Genomic DNA, 25,798 nt, shown 5'->3' with positions numbered 1-25,798 from the left:
GCCTCCACAATACAATACGAACCAATACTGGACTTTTCCCAATTCATTGTCAAAAAGATCACCAATGGGAGTTTCTGAGTGGCGCTAATGTCTGTGGACAAAGTAAAATTGCTGTGTTCTAAGCTTGCTGGCCAAGTCTCCTTTCAGTGCTTTGCTCGCTCAGGTCATCAATTATACTCAGTAGTTGTTAGTTGTTTTGTACAACAAAGTTATCAATTTTGAGTTCTGTCTCAGTTACCTGTTGTTTAAAACGGTCTGTCCTTTTGGGACCTTCTTTTCTAAGAAAATGAGCAATTCCCGCTTTAGCAATAGTGTCATGTTTCCCACTGCTAGCATGGCTGCGCACGTCCCTTGAATGGAAAATTTATTTTTGCGCCAAACACGCATTTTTACTGTTCACATGTGTTCAGTTGTGTGTATCCATTGCAAAAATTGTGGGTCTTTCATCCAAAATGACTGGAAAGAACATTGTTTGGCTTTTTCGGTGGGGTCTCGTTCTCGTTGGCAACCACTCTCACATTCGAGAGTTACGTGACGTACATTACGTTAACATCACTGAGATCAAATCTATAATAGATTTTAATTCCAAAAACATTTCAAAGGTGGAGAAACCTCAATAAGAAAATCTAAAATCTGGCCAAAAATCCCAACTGTCCTTTTAGGTTAAAACCGACAATGATGAGCCTTGTATGTACTTTATGTACATAATAATAAAATGTATATCCTACTTGTCCAACTGTTTCTTAGAATTTTTATTTCCATTGATTGAATTGAGCTGCATTATATGTCTTGACCTAACTCTTCTTTCTCTTGTTTTTTTTATTTTTGTATTTTTAAAATTTTATTTATTTATTTTTGGATCAAGATGTATCTAGTAATTTTCCCAGAAGGAACTCGGTACAACCCAGAGCTTCCCAAAGTGATCAGTGACAGCCAAGCTTTTGCCAAGAAAGAAGGTATGACTTCAAAGTATTTATGAACACATTACATCTGCACTGTTTGTAGCTTTTTTCATTTAATCGTCAATAAATATAGTACAATCTGAGAGATAGCTGCTTCTGGGTTAGACTGACCAGTCAAATTCCTTGCATAAATGCATAGATTATCTTTATCTTTATCTTCGTAAACAGACCTCCCTGTCTATATCTGTGTGTTTTGGTCCATCGAAAATCAAAGAGTTTTCCTGTGTATCCTTCTACTGCACTTCTTGGTGAAAAGTTTTCAATTTCTCTGTCATAGGCATACATCCAATTAAATGTTTTTTGTATTTCAGAGGACAAGATGAATAGTATTTTTTGTGTTACCTACATAAAGCTTCTGCTTGTGCTGTGTGCTTATTTCAATCACGCAATGGCCACTCTTCGATATTGAGACATTAGCATCAAGAGAGAGCCATATCCTAATTATTGGGCAGTTGAAGGGCGATACCAAAAGTAGATGCGTCTCACTGCAAAAACAAGAAGGGAACAGTGTTTCATTAAAAGAAGGGTTAGAAAAAAGTAAGCTATTTGTAGTTGAGGATAATGGGTCACTGAAAAGGAGATTTTGTTTGGGGGAAAAACATGATCATGCTTCTAATCAATTATTGCTTTATTACACAGTGCAGTCAGTATTTGGGCATTGATACAAATTTTGTGGTTTTGGCTCTGTACTCCAGCACATTGGATTTTAAATTAAAGCATAAAGCATAGACTAATTTGATGGTATTCAGATTCACATTGGGTGATCAATTTTGGAATTACAGGCCTTTACATACATTGTCCCCAATTTTGGAGACCAAAAGTCATTCATAATCTAGTAAATCTAGGTTTGGAATTAGCATTTGTTGCTGTTGTCTCAGCATGAGGCCCAAAGAAGTGTCTGTAAAGCAATTTATGGCATGGACAAATCAGAATATATTGAGCAGAGACATAGCTAAAATCTTGGGTGAGTCAAAATCAACTGTTTAGTACATTAAGAAGCAAGAACGCACTGCTGAACTCAGTAATTGCAAACACCCTGGTAGACCGACTACTCAAGACCACCGTAGAGGATATATTAATAATACTTTAACCCCTTAAGTATTGCCCCTTTTCTGAACACAAGCTTGAAAATGACATAAAACGTACATAAAATAAAATGGTTACAATTGAATCCTTTTGACAAAATCCTTGTCTCTTCTATAAGGTAAGCCTTTGGGGTTTGTTTTCCAAGAAACAGAATTTCTGTAAATATTACTAAAACAAAGTTACAGAAGCTCAAGCACATTGAAGGTGGAAGCTTATTTTCCCCCCAGTCAATTGTGTGGCAGCAGTGCAATGTATACAATCATGAAGATACGGGTCAGGAGCTTCAGTTAATGTTCATGTCAACCATCAGAGTTGGGAAAAGATGTGATCTAAGTGACTGTGGAATGTGTCGGTGGCAGTCAGGGTGGTTTGAGTGTCTCAGAAACTGTTGATCTCCTGGGATTTTCATGCACACTAGTCTGTACAGTTTGCAAAAGAATGATGCAAAAAACTTCTAAAAATCCAGTGAGCAGCAGTTCTGCAGACAGAAAAGCCTTGTTATGAGAGACGTTGGAGGAGAATGGCCAGACTGGTCAAAGCTGACAGGAGGTGACAGTAACGCAAATAACCACATATTCCAACAGTGGCATGCAGAAGAGCATCATCATACCTCTAAGTGGATAGGCTATAGCAGTAGAAGTGAAAAGTCTAATAAATAGCTAATATATTTTCAAAGGAGTACAGAGAGGAGCCACAAAGGTTCTGGTACAAAGTTTATGGACTGATGAGACCAAGATTAACCTCTACCGAAGTGATGGAAAGGCCAAAGTGTGGAGAAAGAATGGATTCACTCATCTAAAACATACAAGCTCATCTGTGAAGCAGATCACCAATTGGTGGATGACGTTATTACATTATATGTACTTTAGCTGACGCTTTTATCCAAAGTGACATACAGTTGATTAGACTGAACAGGAGCCAATGTGGGGTTAAGGGCCATTCTCAAGAGCCCAACAGCTTCTTATTGTGGCTACACCTGAGAAAAGCTGGGAGGCTCCTGGGAAGCCCCACAACGGACTAAACGACAAGTGTGGTTTTATGCACAGCTAGTTCAGACAATTGACAGGCTTTGCAAATTAGCCTATTTTTCAAAATTGGATTGTCCAAGACGGTAAATGACCATCAGATCTTAAAAGGACATCTTTATGTGTAAAGCCAACAGTAAGATGTTATATGTATTCCATATTTAGTTGCACATATTGATGGTAGAAGGGTGTGGTATTATTACAGAATAATCTAGTTTAATTTGCTGTTCAGTGAGCAGCATTTTTCACCACTGCGTTTCTTTTTTTAATGTTTCCTTTCATCATGTGGTTGCAGGAGCGCTGAATGTCTGAGTCATGGGTGCACAACTCCGGTCCTGGGGGGCCGTTCCATGTACTGGTTTTTGTTCACACTAATTACTTTCTCTTTAGTTTTCTGATGGCTCAGTAAACTATGCTGGTTCATTCCTGGACTTGAGCACAGTAAAAACTTTACCGGCTATGGCTGGCACTTGTACAAACGTGAGATCAATATATGATTGAGCTAATGAGACTGTTAAGACGCCTGTGTCATGGCCTTTTGGGGGCATGCGTGAAGGGCTTAAGATGCCCCCCAACTAGCCTGCCCTGTCTTTATCCGCAACAACTGACTTGCTCTTTCAGTTGCTTTGGATGTCTCAAGCATCAAATTCCAAAAGGAGCGATGTCGCTCACTTGGCAACAAATCCTTCTTTTACAGGTCTCACATAGGCTTGCCACCTGCACTCCCTTGTCACAGCAACCAAATCAAAGTACTTTAGCTTTTTCCTCTCAAACGCTTCCTCAATTGCATCCTCGCATGGCACTGTTAACTCAGTGAAGTACACTATCTGCTCTCTCTTGATATAAAACCATATCAGGTCTCAGGGAGGTTGAAACAATAATCTGCGGAACCTGGAGTTGCCTCTCAATGTCGGCTACTAGTTTCCAGCCACTTCACTACTTCATTTACCAATATTATTTATGCGTGAACACCACTACTCTGCCCCTCTCATACAAAACCCACCATGCCGATTCCACTATAAACAGGAAGTAATGTAATTTAACATTTAAGAAGTGTATTATGATGCCAGGTGTAGCAACCCTGCATCAAGCCCATGAATTCCACGTCACTTGATCCTCGCCCAACCCTCCTCTTTTGGACCTGGTCCACCGCGTCAAATGCTCGCTGAGCACGCTGGGCTGCCTCCCTCAGGTTCCACTTCCTCCCCTTTTCAATACTGGAGCAGCACTGTTCAGCACTGCATCCTTTGCGCCTGCCAGTGTCATTTCCAAACCCTCCTTAACACACAAATTCCTCTACCAGACTAGTCACCAGCAGCTCCAAAATTTCCTTACCATATAATGCAACTCTCCTTAAGCACTGTGGCGCTCCCAGCCATTTCCTAATTACTTTACAAATCATCCTTTCTAGTTTCTCCACCTCCTGACCGCAAATTCATACACTGTCAATCGGCTCTTAATACGTGGTAACAATCGAAATTGCAGGCACCGCAACTTAACCACAACTTCAGCCACAGGATCAGCCTAATAAAACTCTTATCAAGAACAAACCTTTAATTATTTAACCATAGATGGTTGACCACAGTGAAACTTGCCCCGGCACTGACGCTTGTATTTGTTTCCACAGCACTGAATTGTATGAGCTTTATTTTGCATTGGTCTTATACATGTCCTTCAGGCCTTTCTATATTGCCCCTGGCTTGATCATTTTTATTTTGTTCTGTACTTTTTCTCAGGACTTGCAGTTTTGAAACACAATCTCACTCCTAGAATGAAAGCTTCCCATATAGCTATTAATGCAATGAAGGATCACCTGGATTCTGTTTATGACATCACTGTGGCATATGAGGGTACCCTGAAGGCTACAGGTGGACGACGTTCTGCTCCCTCTATGCCAGGTAAGCGCTAATAAATTTTTTAATGGGTGGTAAATGTGTATGACTGTACAATGGCTATTAGAATGCTTTTCAGCTAACCATAAAATGTTATCTATCCAGTGTAGACTACATTGTATATGACTGTTTAGCGACCTTGGTATAATTGTCCTTGTGCCACTCTTCTTTATTCAAAGATCAAGTGTCATAATTTACACAAGTATAGTGACAGTTTCTGCACATAAATTAGGTTTCACATTGTGTACTTAGAATTGTAGGATAGCTAATGTGAAATCTTGCAGTGCTTAGAAGTTTCATGGCATGTCTCATTTCCTCCTTAAAATAATACCTTGTTGCATGCTTGTGGAAAACCCCAAACTTTGATCAAGCTAGTGATGCACAATAATATCAATATCAGCTAAAAATGAGGATAAACACACTTGATGGTATCGTCAGATAAACTATGATTGTGGCTGATATGAGCTGACAAATCACACGCAAGTGAGATAATTGATGCATTGTTGGTACTGTAAACTGAGTTAAATGTCAGAATAGCCTAATCAGTGACTGAACCTATTTTATTTATTTTTATTTAATTATTTTTGCCATAAACAAAAGCATCGCATGCGCACTACTTACAGTACTAATACAGTTGGAACGTTTAAAACATTTTTATGCAAATAAAATGTATAAAGTCTGTTTTTAAATTTGTTTATTATTATAAATTTATTGGTTAACATCAGTGTTCATATAGGTATACGAATGTGGGAACCTGGTTGCAGTTTTTGATCATCAAACTATTTGGCTAACTTTTACCAAACTACTAGTATTGCAAATACTAAGGCAGTGAACATTTGTAGCCATAGTCATAAGATATTGCTACATGGCATGGTGTACAGTAGGTATGCAAATGTTGAAGTACCTCTGGTCAAAGAGCATGTTTTGTAGAATCCAAATGATAATTTGATCTGTGGATCAAATGTGAATTGATCTTTTCACCTAATCAGGAGCTAATTTTTTCACACACTAAAGAAGAACTTGAACACACACACTCTCTCTCTTTCTTTCTATCTCTCACTCTCAATCTCTTTCTCTCTCTATATACACTCACCAAGCACTTTTTTTTAACTTTATTACACCTACTTATTCATGCGATTATCTAACCAGCCAATTGTGTGGCAGCAGTGCAATGCATACAATCATGTAGACACAGGTCAGGAGCTTCAGTTAATGTTCACATTAACCATCAGAATTTGTATATGTGATCTAAGTGACTTTGATCATGGAATGTTTCATGGTGGCAGACAGGGTGGTCTCAGAAACTGCTGACCTCCTGTTATTTTCATGCACACTAGTCTACAGTTTGCAAAGAATGGTGCAAAAAAACAAAAACAAATCCAGTGAGCAGCAGTTCTGCAGACAGAAACACCTTGTTAATGAGACATCAGAGGGGAATGGCCAGACTGGTGAAACCTAGCAGGAAGGTGACAGTAATGCAAATAACCACACATTACAACAGTTCTATGCAGAAGAGCATATCTGAACACACAAATCATCGTAACTCTAAAGGCATAGGCTACAGCAGTAGAAAAATAAGTCCGTAATAAATACAGAAAAAAAGTCCTCACTGAGTGTATATCTGTCACTCTATCTCTCCCACACACACTCAAAAAGAGTACCCCTTTCTCCGTCATCACAACTGCGCCCCTTAATAATATTATGCCCACATGCAGCATCACAGGAACTATATTCACATTTAAATTATTTTGCTGACGTTTTTTCTCCAAAGCGGCAGTTGGTTAGACTAAGCAGGGGCCAATCCCCCCTGGAACAATGTAGGAGTTAGGGGCCCTGCTCAAGGGCCCAACGGCTGCACTGATGTTACTCATGGTAGTACCTATGTTTAAGTAAGTTTGACTGCCTTGACTACCTATGATTTGAGAAACCCTCTTGTTCATGTTCAATTTGAATGTGTTATTTTGAACAAAATAAAGTTTGGTTTAGAATATATTATATCTTTTTATAACATTGATCACTGTAGGTCATTTTAGCCCATAACACCACTGATGTCACAATGGTTAATAATGTTATTTATAATTAAAAGAAAACAATTTATTCTCGTTAAGCGCTTTCTAATATTAGTCCTTAATAGTCAGCTAACATAATTGCCCTTGTATTCACAATAGGAATTATATTGAGTGAATTTAGCACTTTTTTCTCCTGAAAACAAGTGGTAAATGGTTGGGAAACCATAAAATTAAAAAAATAAGAGTTATTGTATGGTTATGAGCAGATACTAATTTAGCTATAATTAATATTGGGTGATCTTTTTTTTGTGTGCTTTATGCTGAGTTAAAACATGGGTTAAATTAGACCAGGGGTGTGCACAACAAGGGCTGATCAGTTTCAGGATTTTGTGCCAACTATAAACTGAAAGTGTATCCTAATGATTTTACTGTGCACAAGTACAGGCTTGAACCAGGGTCATTTATAGAACTGTCAGCAAATTAAAAACAAGGCAATTGGTTGTAACAAAAACCAGTACGCAAAAACCCTCGAGGCGTGCAACACATTAGGAATGTTAAACATAACATGTTTCAGAAAATGTTAATGCACAGTTACATTTTTTATTTTAGTAGCATGAAAATGTTGTGGCACCCTGTCCGTTAGTGCTTGGTTTCTTCTAGCCAACTAACAGTTATATTCTTGCTCTTGGAATTTTATCCCACTCTTCCAAACAGAACCCTTCTACTTCAGAGATATTCTTAGGTGGTCTGCATGTTGTCCATGTTTCAGATCTCCTCTCATATTTTCCAAAATATTAAAGTCTGCAGATCTCTTCTTTCTTCACCCTTTGGCCTTTCTATCACTTTAGTAGAGGTTAATCTTGGTCTCAGTCCATATAACTTTGTTCCAGAACTTTTGTGGCTCATATCTGTACTTCTTTGCTAATTGTAATCTCGCCTTCCGATACTTACTCCTGATGAGTGGTTTGCATCTTGTGATATAGCCTCTATATTGCTACTCTCTAAGTCTCCTTCGAATGGTTGATTGAGATACCTTCACCAGTGCCCTGTGGAGATTGTTTGTGATGTCACTGACATCTTTTTTTTTTTTTCTTCACAGCTCTCACACTGTTTCTGTCATGAACTGCTGTTGGTTTCCTTGGTCAACCTGTTCGATGTCTGTTGCTCTGACAGCAGTTTCTTTTTCAGGACATTCCAAGTGGTTGTACAAGCTATCCCCGATGCGTGCGCACGATGTCCCCTCCTTTCTATGCTTCTAAATGGCTTGCTTGTCTCCAAAAGACTGGTTGTCATGTTGGTTTATCTTTAATAACACAAATGCTGAGAAAAGAGGAAAAACGCAACAACCACTCCCTGGCTAAGTCAAGATAATAGCTATGCTACTTTCCCCCTAAAATTATGGTATATACAGGAATTTAATCCCATGTAATATATCAATATGATAACATCCTTTCTTTTGTAACATGCAACACAAGGTCTTATAACGTAAATGTCATAACGCTATCCCATGTGTCTTTGTTTTTGTTCTGGACGCGTCCTGTCCAATGACGTTAATTCTTCAATTACCAACATTGTGCAAGTAAGGCAGTTTTTTCATCAAATGATTAGGAAGTCTGTCAGTCTTCATGCTGTGCATGAAATTCAAAGTATCCACTGAAACATGGGAGCAAAGTTCATTCAAACTCCGGATGACATAAACCTAATTGTGAGGGGAGTGAAAAATTAGTCTACAAGCCTGGACATGGATAGAATTTTTAATGTCCTAATTGACTATTATGATGATGATCTTGGCAAAGCATATAACACATAACACATATAACGTATAACACAGCATCTAGCATATTCCATGTTTCCTGCAGTGGTTTATAGTTAAGGTGGGCACTTTTATAGACATGTATAGGTAGACTAGCGGCTATTTAGAGTATTTAAATTCAGCTAATTTAAATAGCCCCCCCCCAGGGTCAGCCACCACTTTAATAGAAGAATTTCATAATGTTCTGAACAATACATTTCAGGCACAGAATTTTTTCTTGCTTTAAGGCCTGGTAGACATTCAGAACTATTTTTTGTTTAACCAAACAATCTAACAGGACACATCTGGGCAACAAGAAACACCTGTCAGTCATGTTCCAATACTTTTGCTCACCTAAAAAATGGGTAGTCTGATACAAAAGGTGGTATGTTCTAAGTTGCTTAACAAATCTCGATAAAAATACCACTAAATAAAAGCTGACCTCAGCTTCAACCTCAATCAGCTTCAGTGTATTGCAGAAACAAAATAATTGATCTTCCAATACTTTTGGAGGGGAGTGTATATTGGCCATAATTGAGCAAGATTTCAAAAGTGGATTGGTATTGCACCTTTTTTTTTCCCCCAACATGGTAACCCAGCATCATACTTTGAGTTCATAGTTCAAGCACTGGAGTGTTACAAGTAGAGAGTAATGATAAAGCAACTAGGATGCACCTGACCACAATTTGGAGTGTCACAACAAAGGGCCTGAATACTTACACTCACTGAGCACTTTATTGGACTTATTTATTGGATTTCTTTTTTTAGGGCCCAAGCACCGTAGGGTGCGAAGGACCCTATTGTTATTGGAAGGATTATTATTATTATTATTATTATTATTATTAGGGCCCAAGCACCGTAGGGTGCGAAGGACCCTATTGTTATTGTAAAGATTATTATTAGGGCCCAAGCACCGTAGGGTGCGAAGGACCCTATTGTTATTGTAAAGATTATTATTATTATTATTATTATTATTATTATTATTAGGGCCCAAGCACCGTAGGGTGCGAAGGACCCTATTGTTATTGGAAGGATTAATATTATTATTAGGGCCCAAGCACCGTAGGGTGCGAAGGACCCTATTGTTATTGGAAAAATTATTATTATTATTAGGGCCCAAGCACCGTAGGGTGCGAAGGACCCTATTGTTATTGGAAGGATTATTATTATTATTATTATTATTATTATTAGGGCCCAAGCACCGTAGGGTGCGAAGGACCCTATTGTTATTGTAAAGATTATTATTAGGGCCCAAGCACCGTAGGGTGCGAAGGACCCTATTGTTATTGTAAAGATTATTATTATTATTATTATTATTATTATTATTATTATTAGGGCCCAAGCACCGTAGGGTGCGAAGGACCCTATTGTTATTGGAAGGATTAATATTATTATTAGGGCCCAAGCACCGTAGGGTGCGAAGGACCCTATTGTTATTGGAAAAATTATTATTATTATTAGGGCCCAAGCACCGTAGGGTGCGAAGGACCCTATTGTTATTGGAAGGATTATTATTATTATTATTATTATTATTATTATTATTATTATTATTAGGGCCCAAGATCCGTAGGGTGCGAAGGACCCTATTGTTATTGGAAGGATTATTATTAGGGCCCAAGCACCGTAGGGTGCGAAGGACCCTATTGTTATTGGAAGGATTATTATTAGGGCCCAAGCACCGTAGGGTGCGAAGGACCCTATTGTTATTGTAAAGATTATTATTATTATTATTATTATTATTATTAGGGCCCAAGCACCGTAGGGTGCGAAGGACCCTATTGTTATTGTAAAGATTATTATTATTATTATTATTATTATTATTATTAGGGCCCAATCACCGTAGGGTGCGAAGGACCCTATTGTTATTGTAAAGATTATTATTATTATTATTAGGGCCCAAGCACCGTAGGGTGCGAAGGACCCTATTGTTATTGGAAGGATTATTATTATTATTATTATTATTATTATTATTATTATTATTATTATTAGGGCCCAAGCACCGTAGGGTGCGAAGGACCCTATTGTTATTGGAAGGATTATTATTATTATTAGGGCCCAAGCACCGTAGGGTGCGAAGGACCCTATTGTTATTGGAAGGATTATTATTATTATTAGGGCCCAAGCACCGTAGGGTGCGAAGGACCCTATTGTTATTGGAAGGATTATTATTATTATTATTATTATTATTATTATTATTATTATTAGGGCCCAAGCACCATAGGGTGCGAAGGACCCTATTGTTATTGGAAGGATTATTATTAGGGCCCAAGCACCGTAGGGTGCGAAGGACCCTATTGTTATTGTAAAGATTATTATTATTATTATTATTATTAGGGCCCAAGCACCGTAGGGTGCGAAGGACCCTATTGTTATTGTAAAGATTATTATTATTATTATTATTATTATTAGGGCCCAATCACCGTAGGGTGCGAAGGACCCTATTGTTATTGTAAAGATTATTATTATTATTATTAGGGCCCAAGCACCGTAGGGTGCGAAGGACCCTATTGTTATTGTAAAGATTATTATTATTATTATTATTATTATTATTATTAGGGCCCAAGCACCGTAGGGTGCGAAGGACCCTATTGTTATTGTAAAGATTATTATTATTATTATTAGGGCCCAAGCACCGTAGGGTGCGAAGGACCCTATTGTTATTGGAAGGATTATTATTATTAGGGCCCAAGCACCGTAGGGTGCGAAGGACCCTATTGTTATTGTAAAGATTATTATTATTAGGGCCCAAGCACCGTAGGGTGCGAAGGACCCTATTGTTATTGTAAAGATTATTATTATTATTATTATTATTAGGGCCCAAGCACCGTAGGGTGCGAAGGACCCTATTGTTATTGGAAGGATTATTATTATTATTATTATTAGGGCCCAAGCACCGTAGGGTGCGAAGGACCCTATTGTTATTGGAAGGATTATTATTATTATTATTATTATTATTATTATTATTAGGGCCCAAGCACCGTAGGGTGCGAAGGACCCTATTGTTATTGTAAAGATTATTATTAGGGCCCAAGCACCGTAGGGTGCGAAGGACCCTATTGTTATTGGAAGGATTATTATTATTATTATTATTATTATTATTATTATTATTCTTTCTCTTCCGTCAAATGGGAATCTTTGAGGGCCTTGCCCTGGCTAAAAAGTCTTGAAATTTTGCAGACACATCAGAAGTGGTGGCCGTCAGGATGTATCAGATGCTCAGACCTGGGTTTGGCCGAGGGACTCCACAGCGCCCCCTATTGCACTGCCCCCCCCCCCCCCCCTGCATTGTTGTCTATTGTGGGCAGGCACTTTGAGCTACATGAACCTAATTTGGTAGGCATGTGTGGCTCCTCAATTGAAACACATTTCTCATTCGCATTGATGCAAATATGCGAACAGGAAGTCAGCCATTTTGAATTTTGTGCGTTTTCACATGTACTACACTTTTAAGTACTCCTCCTAGGCGGTTCATCGCATTCACACCAAATGGGGTTAGAATGGTCTCAAGATAGTCATGATTCTAAATTGCCAGGATATTTTTGATATCTCAAACGGTATGGTCATGGCGAGGCGTACAAGTTTTATGTCACGCCGCGCCAAAAGGAAGTGGCCATAATTTTGTGGTTTCCATCGTCTGATCTGGCTGATATTTTACAAATATGTTCATTGTGTGAGTATACTCACATCCATGTCCCAAGAAGTCGTCAATGTTATAGCGCCACCATCTGGCAACAGGAAGTGAGGTTTTTATCATATTTGTATGCGTTCCTGCTAGGGTATTCATCACATTCACACCAAATGTAGTCAGCATGATCTTAGGATAGTCCTGACCCTAAAAGCCAAAGGGATTTTTGATATCTCAAACAGTTTGGCAATAGCGAGGCGTACAATACACACGTTATGAGCGAAAACAGGAAGTGGGCTTAATTCCGTTCTACATCGTCTGATTGGGCTGATATTTTACAGATATATTCACTGTTGGAGTGCAATCACATCCATATCCACATACATCTGGGCGTGGCTACGCAGCGCCCCCTATGGTTCTTTTCTAATATTGTGGACATATACTTTCACGTAAATTCACCGAATATGGTATGCATATGGGTCTCCTCAAGACACACACATTTCTCATTTGCATCCCTTAACTTTTCCAAACAGGAAGTGAGCTATTCTGGATTTTGTATGTTTTTAAGTGTTTTTACACGTACCAAACTCTGAAATACTCTTCCTAGGGGGTTCATCACATTCACACAAAATGTGGTCAGCATGATATTATAGCCCTGACACACAACTATGAACTGATTTGTAATATCTTGGAATGGTATGGCTATGGTCAGCCTTAAAATTAACTTGTAATGCTGCCCAAACAGTTCATGTTTTAATACAATTATGTATTAAATAATTTCAAAAAGGTATTAAATTCTACATTGCCTGATTTTGAGGCTACAACTTTTCACATATGTTCATTGTTGGAGTGTCATCACATCCATTAAGCAATAATAGTTTACTATTATCGCTGGAGACTCATTATCTCCAGTCTTAAAACTTCAACTCAAGTCGCAACTGACTCTCCCATTTCTAATACGCGACTGCCATCTAGTGGCAAAGGTTAGTATTCTTTCTAATTTTCGGTATTGTTTCTCTTTTTCTTGGATAAAGTGATTTCTCAACGACAAGTTTTGTTTCTTTTTGCGAGCCAGTAACCATAACGATGTATGAGTAACAGCGGCAGCCTACGTGACAAAATATATTGACAACACCCAGCCCGACGTTTCTTTGCATCTATTTTCATTTTTGAATAGAATATCTGAAATAAATATTAAAGACATTTAATGACTGTCTTTAACTGGCAGGAGAGTAGCATATATTTAAAAGAGTCAAAAGTCAAAAAGAAACGTTAACGTTTGAGATGGCTGTGGTCGAACTCTGTGTTAACATGAGACCGTTATGTTCAACAAAGGTATGGCATGCAGGTCGTTGCGAGATGACGCGCATTGGCTAACAGCAGCCAGCCTGTCCACTGTCTGTGTGAGTCAAAAAAACAGGTCAGCTACGTTTGTTTACATGAATAGAAAACTTTCAGTTAAATCGCCAGATATGTTAGTTTATTTTGCTTGTCATTAAACACGAATTAAGAGAACATACAATTTCGCTAGGAATTTTTGACTTAATATGAAAATACCGGATTGAGGGCAGAGACTTGGCATCTCCTTTAGATTTGGCTGAACAAATGCGTTTCAGGCAGCATAATTACCGGTGAAATGGAAAAGAATGATGCTGGCTAACTCGACGTTTAATGCAATATTATCCGACACTTCGGAGAGAAATTATTTAACCAGGATTAAAGGAAACATACAACTTTTGGCCAATAGATAACGCACGTGTATAAGAGGGCAGCATAGCTTAATGGTTCAGACAGTGGATTAAGACATGCAAGGTCCGCGGTTCCATCCCCGGTGCGGCCACAATAAAGATGAATAGTTTCTTTACGCCAATGGTTCTATTTTGAGTGCATATTTATAACCGAATGACTTCTCAAGCGTAAATTGTGCCTCCCGCTGTAAAATCTATTGAAATTAATTAATCTCTGCTCTCCATACAGGACTGGAGCATATTATTACACTGTGCAAGCAAGAAGTAATTTTTTGTTTCATTCTACATTGTCTGATGTGGCAGAAACTTCACACATGTTCATTTTTGGAGTGTAATCTCATCCATATACCAAGAAAGGCTCAATGGCATAGCGCCACCATCTGGCAACAGGAAGTGGCTTTAATTTTACTTGACATCTTCCAATTTGGCTGAAAATGGACAAATATGTTAATTATTGGAGTGTAATCAAATCCATGAACCATACACGGCTCAATATTATACCGCCACCATCTGGCAACAGGAAGTGGCTTTAATTTTACGTGACATCTTCCAATTTGGCTGAAAATGTACAAATATGTTAATTATTGGAGTGAAATCAAATCCATAAACCATACACGGCTCAATATTATAGCGCCACCATCTGGCAATAGGAAGTGAGGCTTATATCATTGATGCATTCCAATAGCAGCAGAAACATCTTCATTGATCAAAGGGGAATTCCTGTGCACACTATACGTTGTCCAGGAAGGTGATTATTTCCAAAGTGTGTACATATTGTGAAACATGTCATTGGCACAACTATGCAACCAAGGCGGTTGCGCCCATGGTGCTTGGGCCCGTTCATTGCTGCTTGCAGCTATATTTATTCTTTTTCTTCAGGCAAATGGGCTTTTTTGAGGGCCTTGCCATGCGTAAAAAGTCTTGACATTTTGCACACACATCAGAAGTGGTTGCTGTCAGGAGCTCTCAGATGCTCAGACCTGGGCGTGGCCGAGGGACTCCACAGCGCCCCCTATCGCATTGTCTTCTATTGTGGGCAGGCACTTTGAGCTACCTGCACCTAATTTGGTGGCCAAATAGCGCTCCTCGGTCCAAACACATTTCTCATTCAGATCTAATCAAATATCCAAACAGGAAGTCAGCCATTTTGGATTTTATGAGTTTTACACGTACTACACTTTTAAGTACTCCTCCTAGGGGGTTCATCGCATTCACACCAACTGTGGTCAGAATGGTCTCAGCATAGTCATGATGCTAAATTGCCAGGATATTTTTGATAGCTCAAATGGGACAGTCACGGGGAGGATTACAATTTTTATGTCACGCCACGCCAACAGGAAGTGGCCATAATTTCATGGTCAACATTGTCTGATCTGGCTGATATTTTAGAAATTTGTTTATTGTTGGAGTGTAATCACATCCATATCCCAAGAACAGGTCATTGTTATAGCGCCACCATCTGGCAATAGGAAGTGCGGTCTTTAACATATTTGTATGCATTCCTGCTAGGGCATTCAGCACATTCACACCAAATGCGGTCAGCATGATCTTAAGATAGTCCTTACGCTAAGTTGTGAAGGGATTTTTGATATCTCAAACGGTATGGAAATGGCGAGTCGTACAGTACACATATTGCGTGCAAAAAAATGACTTTTTTTTCGACATCGTCCGATCTGGCTGATATTTTACAAATATGTTCACTGTAGCAGTACAATATCAGATATATACATATCAATCGGGGCGTGGCTAGACAGCGCCCCCTATAATTATTATTCTCTTTTTTTTCAATGTATTTTGCATTTTTGAGGTGCTTGCCATGGATGGAAACTCACAGAATTTTGCACACACATGAGAAGTGTTGGCTGTCAGGATATATCAGATGCTCAGACCTGGGCGTGGCCAAGGGACTCCACAGCGCCCCCTAATGCTTTGTCTTCTATTGTGGACAGGCACTTTGAGCTACCTTCACCTAATTTGGTATGCATGTGGGGCTCCTCTGGACAAACACATTTCTCATTCGCATTGAATCAAATATGTAAACAGGAAGTCAGCCATTTTGAATTTTGTGCATTTTACACGTACTACACTTTTAAGTACTCCTCCTAGGGGGTTCATTGCATTCACACGAAATGTGGTCAAATTGGTCTCAGGACAGTCATGAAACTAATTCCAAAGGATATTTTTGATATCTCAAACGGTATGGTCATGGCGAGGCGTACAATTTTCATGTCACGCCGCGCCAACAGGAAGTAGCCATAAATTCATGGTCTACATTGTCTGATCTGGCTGATATTTTACAAATATGTTCACTGTTAGAGTGTAATCACATCCAAATACCAAGAAGAAATCAATGTTATAGCGCCACCATCTGGCAACGGACGTGAGGTTTTTATCATGTTTGTATGCGTTCCTGCTAAGGTATTCATCACATTCACACCAAATGTAGTCATCATGATCTTAGAATAGTCCTGACCCTAAATGACGAAAGGATTTTTGATATCTCAAACGGTTTGGCAATGGCGAGGCGTATAATACACACGTTACGCCCAAAAACAGGAAGTGGGCTTAATTCCGTTCTACATCATCTGATCGGGCTGATATTTTACAAATATATTCACTTTTGGAGTGCAATCACATCCATATCCACATTCATCTGGGCGTGGCTACACAGCGCCCCCTATGGCTTTTTTCTAATATTGTGGACATATACTTTCACGTAAATGCACCACGTCTGGTAGGCATAAGGGTCTCCTCAAGACACACACATTTCTCATTTGCATCCCTTAACTTTTCCCAACAGGAAGTGAGCTATTTTGGATTTTGTGTGTTTTTAAGTGTTTTTTCACGTACCAAACTTTGAAATACTCTTCCTAGGGGGTTCATCACATTCACACAAAATGTGGTCAGCAAGTCGCAACTGACTCTCCCATTTCTAATACGCGACTGCCATCTATTGGCAAAAAAAAGGTATTGTTTCTCGTATTCTGGGATAAAGTGATTTCTCAACGACAGGTTTTATTAATTTTTGCGAGCCAGTAACCATAACGATGTATGAGTAACAGCGGCAGCCTACGTGACTAAATGTACTGACAACACCCAGCCCACAGCAACGTTTTTTCTCATCTCCCTTAATTAACTCGATTGAATAACTAAAATAAAAAACAGGCTTTTACTGGCAGGAAAGTATCATATATGTAAAAGATTAACACATATAATGCATATATTGCATTGACGTTAAATGGTGTTAAAAAATCGTATTGTAGCATTTTAAGGACTCAATACAAAACGGCTGTTCGGAAAGTTAGTTTGAAAACCAAGAAGCCTTATTAAGGAATTTGAGCCGTTTCTATTTGACTTCATTCGATTGAAGTGAATGCCATAACCCAATTAGTAATTCGCGTCGGAATACACATAATAGCCTACACTGTCAACGTGAAATAAAAATATATAGAGGTTTAAATCGATCCTATATTGGGACTTTTGTTATGATGGCTGGTGCAACGGGCATTTTCGGTAATGTTGACCATAATCGAATGCTAGCATTTATATCATTACACTGACCAAGTACCGTTAAAAAGCATATTTTAAGCTCCCTTCTGGAAACAGTGAAGTTGTCTACACGGTCTACTCTAATCACAGACTAACTGCGTCCCTGTAACTTCCCCCATTTCTGATACGGGGATTCCATTCATTGGCAAAAAATGGTACTTTCATTTTTTTCTTCCTTCAAGTGATTTTTCAACGATAGGTTTTTTTATTTTTATAGCGTGCCAGTATGCATAACGATGTATGATTTACAGCTGCAGCCTACGTGACAAAATGTAATGACAACACCCAGCCCGACGTTTCTTTGCATCTATTTTCATTATATGAATTGAATAACTAAAATAAATATTAAACACATTTAAAGACTTAAAGACAGGCTTTAACTGGCACGAAAGTATCATATATTTAAAACATGAACACATGAAGTCAAAAAGAAACGTCAGCCTTTGAGGTGTCTCTGCTCGAACGCTGTGTTAACATGAGACCGTTATGTTCAACAAAGGTATCGCATGCAGGTCGTTGCCAGATGACACGCACGGGGTAACAGCAGCCAACCTGTCCACTGTTTGTGTGAGTCAAAAAACAGGTCAACTACGTTGGTTTACATGAATATAAAACTTTCAGTTAAATCGCCAGCTATGTTAGTTTATTAGATTGTCATTAAACACGAATTAAGAGAAGATACAATTTCGCTAGGAATGGTAACTTAATATGAAAATACTGTATTGAGGGCAGAGAGTTGGCATCTCTTTTAGATTTGGCTGAACAAATGCGTTTCAGGCAGCATAATTACCGGTGAAATGGAAAAGAATGATGCTGGCTAACTAGACGTTTCATGCAATATTTTCCGACACTTCGGAGATAAATTATTTAACAAAGATAAAAGGAAACATACAACTTTTGGCCAATAGATGGCACCCGTGTATCAGCGTGCAGTGCAGCGTAATGGTTCGGGCGGTGGATTAAGGCACGCAAATTCAGCGGTTCCATCCCCGGTGCAGCCACAATAAAATTGAACAGTTTCTTGAAGGTAATGGTTTTATTTTGAGTACATATCTATAGCCTAATGACTTTTCAAGCATAAATTGTGCCTCCCCGTGTAAAAACTATGGAAATTAATTAATCTCTGCTCTCCATACAGGACTGTAGCATGTTCTCACAATGTTCAAGCTAGAAGTTATTTTTGTTTCATTCTACATTGTCTCATGTGGCTGAAACTTCACTCATGTTCATTTTTGGAATGTAATCTCATCCATATCCCAATAAAGGCTCAATGGCATAGCACCACCTCCTGGGAACAGGAAGTGTGGCTTCATTTCATTTCACATCGTCTGATTTTGCTGACGCTTTAGAGCAGGGGTCACCAACCTTTTTGAAACTGAGAGCTACTTCATGGGTACTGAGTCATACTAAGCGCTACCAGTTTCTTTTGTCACGTGCACAATACTCACCTTTGAACTAGAGTAGGTCAGAGTTCACCTAAACTTTTCAACTTCATGGATAGTAAACATATTTTTAAGATATTGTCATTTTTAAATCTATATAAATGCAAGTGTGATTAAAAATAAATAGCAACAGAATAAAATTAAATTTTAGATGCAGCTCACTAGTGAGTTGTGCTATTTTTAGAACAGGCCTGCGGGCGACTCATGTGGTCCTTGGGGGCGACCTGGTGCCCGCGGGCACCGTGTTGGTGACCCCTGCTTTAGAGATATGTTCCATGTTGGATTATAATCACATCCATGTTCCAATAAATGCTCAATGTCACATCGCCACCTGCTGGCAACAGGAAGCGGCCTTAATTTCACTCAACATCTTCTGATGTGGCTTAGAATTTAGAAATAGGTTTATTATTGGAGTGTAATCAAATTCAAAAACCATACATGGTTCAATATTATAGCGCCAGCATCTGGCAACAGGAAGTGAGGCTTATATCATTGATGCATTCCAATAGCAGCACCAACATCTTCATTGATCAAAGGGGAATTCCTGTGCACACTATACGTTGTCCAGGAAGGTGATTATTTCCAAAGTGTGTACATGTTGTGAAACATGTCATTGGCACAACTATGCCACCAAGGCGGATGCGCCCATGGTGCTTGGGCCCGTTCATTGCTGCTTGCAGCTATATTTAGGGCCCAAGCACCGTAGGGTGCGAAGGACCCTATTGTTATTGGAAGGATTATTATTATTATTATTATTATTATTATTATTATTATTCTTTTTCATCAGGCAAATGGGCTTTTTTGAGGGCCTTGCCATGCGTAAAAAGTCTTGACATTTTGCACACACATCAGAAGTGGTTGCTGTCAGGAGCTCTCAGATGCTCAGACCTGGGCGTGGCCGAGGGACTCCACAGCGCCCCCTATCGCATTGTCTTCTATTGTGGGCAGGCACTTTGAGCTACCTGCACCTAATTTGGTGGCCAAGCGAGCCAGTAGGCATAACGATGTATGATTTACAGCTGCAGCCTACGTGACAAAATGTATTGACAACACCCAGCCCGACGTTTCTTTGCATCTATTTTCATTATATGAATAGAATATCTGAAATAAATATTAAAGACATTTAATGACTGTCTTTAACTGGCAGGAGAGTACCATATATTTAAAAGAGTCAAAAGTCAAAAAGAAACGTTAACGTTTGAGATGGCTCTGGTCGAACTCTGTGTTAACATGAGACCGTTAGGTTCAACAAAGGTATGGCATGCAGGTCGTTGCGAGATGACGCGCATTGGCTAACAGCAGCCAGCCTGTCCACTGTCTGTGTGAGTCAAAAAACAGGTCAGCTACGTTTATTTACATGAATAGAAAACTTTCAGTTAAAATCGCCAGATAATTTTAGTTTATTTTGCTTGTCATTAAACACGAATTAAGAGAACATACAATTTCGCTAGGAATTTTTGACTTAATATGAAAGTACCGGATTGAGGGCAGAGACTTTAGATTTGGCTGAACAAATGCGTTTCAGGCAGCATAATTACCGGTGAAATGGAAAAGAATGATGCTGGCTAACTCGACGTTTAATGCAATATTATCCGACACTTCGGAGAGAAATTATTTAACCAGGATAAAAGGAAACATACAACTTTTGGCCAATAGATGGCGTACGTGTATAAGAGGGCAGTATAGCTTAATGGTTCAGACAGTGGATTAAGACATGCAAGGTCCGCGGTTCCATCCCCGGTGCGGCTACAATAAAGTTGAATAGTTTCTTTACGCCAATGGTTTTATTTTGAGTGCATATTTATAACCGAATGACTTCTCAAGCGTAAATTTTGCCTCCCGCTGTAAAATCTATGGAAATTAATTCATCTGTGCTCTCCATACAGGACTGGAGCATATTATTACAATGTGCAAGCAAGAAGTAATTTTTGTTTCATTCTACATTGTCTGATGTGGCAGAAACTTCACACATGTTCATTTTTGGAGTGTAATCTCATCCATATACCAAGAAAGGCTCAATGGCATAGCGCCACCATCTGGCAAAAGGAAGTGGCTTTAATTTTATTGACATCTTCCAATTTGGCTGAAAATGTACAAATATGTTAATAATTGGAGTGTAATCAAATCCATAAACCATACACAGCTCAATATTATAGCGCCACCATCTGGCAACAGGAAGTGAGGCTTATATCATTAATGCATTCCAATAGCAGCAGCAACATCTTCATTGATCAAAGGGGAATTCCTGTGCACACTATTCGTTGTCCAGGAAGGTGATTATTTCCAAAGTGTGAACATATTGTGAAACATGTCATTGGCACAACTGTGCCACCAAGGCGGTTGCGCCCATGGTGCTTGGGCCCGTTCATTGCTGCTTGCAGCTATATTTAGGGCCCAAGCACCGTAGGGTGCGAAGGACCCTATTGTTATTGGAAGGATTATTATTATTATTATTATTATTATTATTATTATTCTTTTTTTTTCAATGTTTTGTGCATTTTTGAGGTGCTTGCCATGCATGAAAACTCACAGAATTTTGCACACACATCAGAAGTGGTGGCTGTCAGGTTGTCTCAGATGCTCAGATCTGGGCGTGGCTGAGGGACTCCACAGCGCCCCCTATCGCATTGTCATCTATTGTGGGCAGGCACTTTGAGCTACCTTCACAAAATTTAGTAAGCATATAGCACTCCTCGGTCCAAACACATTTCTCATTCGCATCTAATCAAATATACAAACAGGAAGTCAGCCATTTTGGATTTTGTGCGTTTTACACGTACTGCACTTTTAAGTACTCCTCCTAGGGGGTTCATCACATTCACACCACCTGTGGTCAGAATGGTCTCAGGATAGTCATGATGCTAAATTGCCAGGATATTTTTGATAGCTCAAACGGGACGGTCCTGGGGAGGCGTAGAATTTTTATGTCACGCCACGCCAACAGGATGTGGCCGTAATTTCATGGTCTACATCGTCTGATCTGGCTGATATTTTAGAAATACGTTTATTGTTGGAGTATAATCACATCCATATCCCAAGAACGGGTCAATGTTATAGCGCCACCATCTGGCAAAAGGAAGTGTGGTCTTTATTATATTTGTATGCCTTCCTGCTAGGGCATTCATCACATTCACACGAAATGTGGTCCGCATGATCTTAGGAAAGTCATGACCATAAGCTGTGAAGGGATTTTTGATATCTCAAACGGTATGGAAATGGCAAGTCGTACAGTACACATATTGCGTGCAAAAAAAAGACTTTTTTTTTGACATCGTCCGATCTGGCTGATATTTTACAAATATGTTCACTGTTGGAGTACAATATGAAATATATACATATCAATCGGGGCGTGGCTAGACAGCGCCCCCTATAATTATTATTCTCTTTTTTTTCAATGTATTTTGCATTTTTGAGGTGCTTGCCATGGATGAAAACTCACAGAACTTTGCACACACATGAGAAGTGTTGGCTGTCAGGATGTACCAGATGCTCAGACCTGGGCGTGGCCGAGGGACTCCACAGCGCCCCCTAATGCTTTGTCTTCTATTGTGGACAGGCACTTTGAGCTACCTTCACCTAATTTGGTATGCATGTGGGACTCCTCTGGACAAACACATTTTTCATTCACATCGAACGAAATATGTGAACAGGAAGTCAGCCATTTTGAATTTTGTGCATTTTACACGTACTACACTTTTAAGTACTCCTCCTAGGGGGTTCATTGCATTCACACGAAATATGGTCAAAGTGGTCTCAGGATAGTCATGATACTAATTCCAAAGGATATTTTTGAAATCTTAAACGGTATGGTCATGGCGAGGCGTAAAATTTTCATGTCACGCCACGCCAACAGGAAGTAGCCATAAATTCATGGTCTACATTGTCTGATCTGGCTGATATTTTACAAATATGTTCACTGTTAGAGTGTAATCACATCCAAATACCAAGAAGAAATCAATGTTATAGCGCCACCATCTGGCAACGGAAGTGAGGTTTTTATCATGTTTGTATGCGTTACTGCTAGGGTATTCATCACATTCACACCAAATGTAGTCATCATGATCTTAGAATAGTCCTGACCCTAAATGACGAAAGGATTTTTGATATCTCAAACGGTTTGGCAATGGCGAGGCGTATAATACACACGTTACGCCCAAAAACAGGAAGTGGGCTTAATTCCGTTCTACATCATCTGATCGGGCTGATATTTTACAAATATATTCACTTTTGGAGTGCAATCACATCCATATCCACATTCATCTGGGCGTGGCTACACAGCGCCCCCTATGGCTTTTTTCTAATATTGTGGACATATACTTTCACGTAAATGCACCACGTCTGGTAGGCATAAGGGTCTCCTCAAGACACACACATTTCTCATTTGCATCCCTTAACTTTTCCCAACAGGAAGTGAGCTATTTTGGATTTTGTGTGTTTTTAAGTGTTTTTTCACGTACCAAACTTTGAAATACTCTTCCTAGGGGGTTCATCACATTCACACAAAATGTGGTCAGCATGATATTATAGCCCTGACACACAACTATGAACTGATTTTTAATATCTTGGAATGGTATGGCTATGGTCAGCCTTAAAATTAACTTGTAATGCTGCCCAAATAGGAAAATTATATATTAAATAATTTCAAAAAGGTATTAAATTCTACATTGCCTGATTTTGAGGCTACATCTTTTCACATATGTTCATTGTTGGAGTGTCATCACATCCATTAAGCAATAATAGTTTACTATTTTCGCTGGAGACTCATTATCTCCAGTCTTAAAACTTCAACGCAAGTCGCAAATGACTATCCCATTTCTAATACGCGACTGCCATCTAGTGGCAAAGGTTAGTATTCTTTCTAATTTTCGGTATTGTTTCTCTTTTTCTTGGATAAAGTGATTTCTCAACGACAAGTTTTGTTTCTTTTTGCGAGCCAGTAACCATAACGATGTATGAGTAACAGCGGCAGCCTACGTGACAAAATGTACTGAAAACACCCAGCCCACAGCAACGTTTTTTCTCATCTATCTTAATTAACTCGATTGAATAACTAAAATAAAAAACAGGCTTTTACTGGCAGAAAAGTATCATATATTTAAAAGATTAACACATATAATGCATATATTGCTTTGACGTTCAATGTTATTTGGATTTTGAAAAAACCGTATTGTAACATTTTAAGGACTCAATACAAAACAGCTGTTCGGAAAGTTGGCTTGAAAACCAAGAAGCCTTATTAAGGAATTCGAGCCGTTTCTATTTGACTTCATTCGATTGAAGTGAATGCCGTAACCCAATTAAATGTAATTCGCGTCGGAATACACATAATAGCCTACACTGTCAACGTGAAATAAAAATATATAGAGGTTTAAATCGATCCTGTATTGGGACATTTGTTATGATGGCTGGTGCAACGGGCATTTTCGGTACCGTTGACCATAATCGAATGCTAGCATTTATATCATTACACTGACCAAGTCCTGTTAAAAAGCACATTTTTGGTTCCTTTGTGGAAACAGTGAAGTTGTCTACACAATCTGTTCTACTCACAGACTAACTGCGTCGCTGTAACTTCCCCCCATTTCTGATACGGCGATTCAATTTATTGGCAGAAAGTGGTACTTTCATTTTTTTCTTCCTTCAAGTGATTTTTCAACGATAGGTTTTTGTTTTTTTCTAGCGAGCCAGTAGGCATAACGATGTATGATTTACAGCTGCAGCCTACGTGACAAAATGTATTGACAACACCCAGCCCGACGTTTCTTTGCATCTATTTTTTCATTTTTGAATAGAATATCTGAAATAAATATTAAAGACATTTAAAGACTTAAAGACAGGCTTTAACTGGCAGGAGAGTGTCATATTTTTAAAAGATAAACACATGAAGTCAAAAAGAAACTTTAGCGTCTGAGGTGGCTCTGCTCGAACGCTGTGTTAACATGAGACCGTTTTGTTCAACAAAGGTATCACATGCAGGTCGTTGCGAGATGACACGCACGGGCTAACAGCAGCCAGCCAGTCCACTGTCTGTGTGAGTCAAAAAACAGGTCAGCTACGTTGGTTTACATGAATAGAAAACTTTCAGTTAAATCGCCAGCTATGTTAGTTTATTAGGCTTGTCATTAAACACGAATTAAGAGAACATACAATTTCGCTAGGAATGGTAAATTAATATGAAAATACTGTATTGAGGGCAGAGAGTTGGCATCTCTTTTAGATTTGGCTGAACAAATGCGTTTCAGGCAGCATAATTACCAGTGAAATGGAAAAGAATGATGCTGGTTAACTAGACGTTTCGTGCAATATTATCCGACACTTCGTAGAGAAATTATTAAACCAAGATAAAAGGAGACATTTGGCCAATAGATGGCACCCGTGTATAAGCGGGCAGTATAGCGTAATGGTTAGGGCGGTGGATTAAGGCACGCAAATTCAGCCGTTCGATCCCCGCTGCAGCCACAATGAATTTGAATAGTTTCTTGAAGCCAATTGTTTTCATTTTGAGTGCATGTTTATGGCCTAATGACTTTTCAAGCATAAATTGTGCCTCCCCGTGTAAAAACTATGGAAATTAATTAATCTCTGCTCTCCATACAGGACTGTAGCATGTTATCACAATGTGCAAGCAAGACGTTATTTTTATTTCATTCTACATTGTCTGATGTGGC

At 39.0% G+C, this 25,798-nt stretch overlaps 1 protein-coding gene across 3 annotated transcripts in view; it reads left to right on the top strand.

Moving 5' to 3' along the window:
• The window catches only part of agpat5 (1-acylglycerol-3-phosphate O-acyltransferase 5 (lysophosphatidic acid acyltransferase, epsilon)), a 112,695-nt gene that overhangs the window by 22,552 nt on the left and 64,345 nt on the right, over positions 1-25,798 (top strand). For 2 of the 3 annotated variants that reach the window (XM_061231935.1, XM_061231934.1), the window contains 2 exons: positions 866-956; positions 4,810-4,971. In XM_061231935.1, the coding sequence (XP_061087919.1) occupies positions 866-956; positions 4,810-4,971 (253 nt within the window). The remainder of the gene's footprint in view (positions 1-865; positions 957-4,809; positions 4,972-25,798) is intronic. The other variant, XM_061231936.1, reaches the window with a different exon arrangement.

The sequence above is a fragment of the Conger conger genome, chromosome 2 (genome assembly GCF_963514075.1).
Source record: "Conger conger chromosome 2, fConCon1.1, whole genome shotgun sequence".
Taxonomy (NCBI): Eukaryota; Metazoa; Chordata; class Actinopteri; order Anguilliformes; family Congridae; genus Conger; species Conger conger.
Note: the sequence above shows the minus strand (reverse complement) of the source record. Positions and strands in the feature narration are given on the sequence as shown.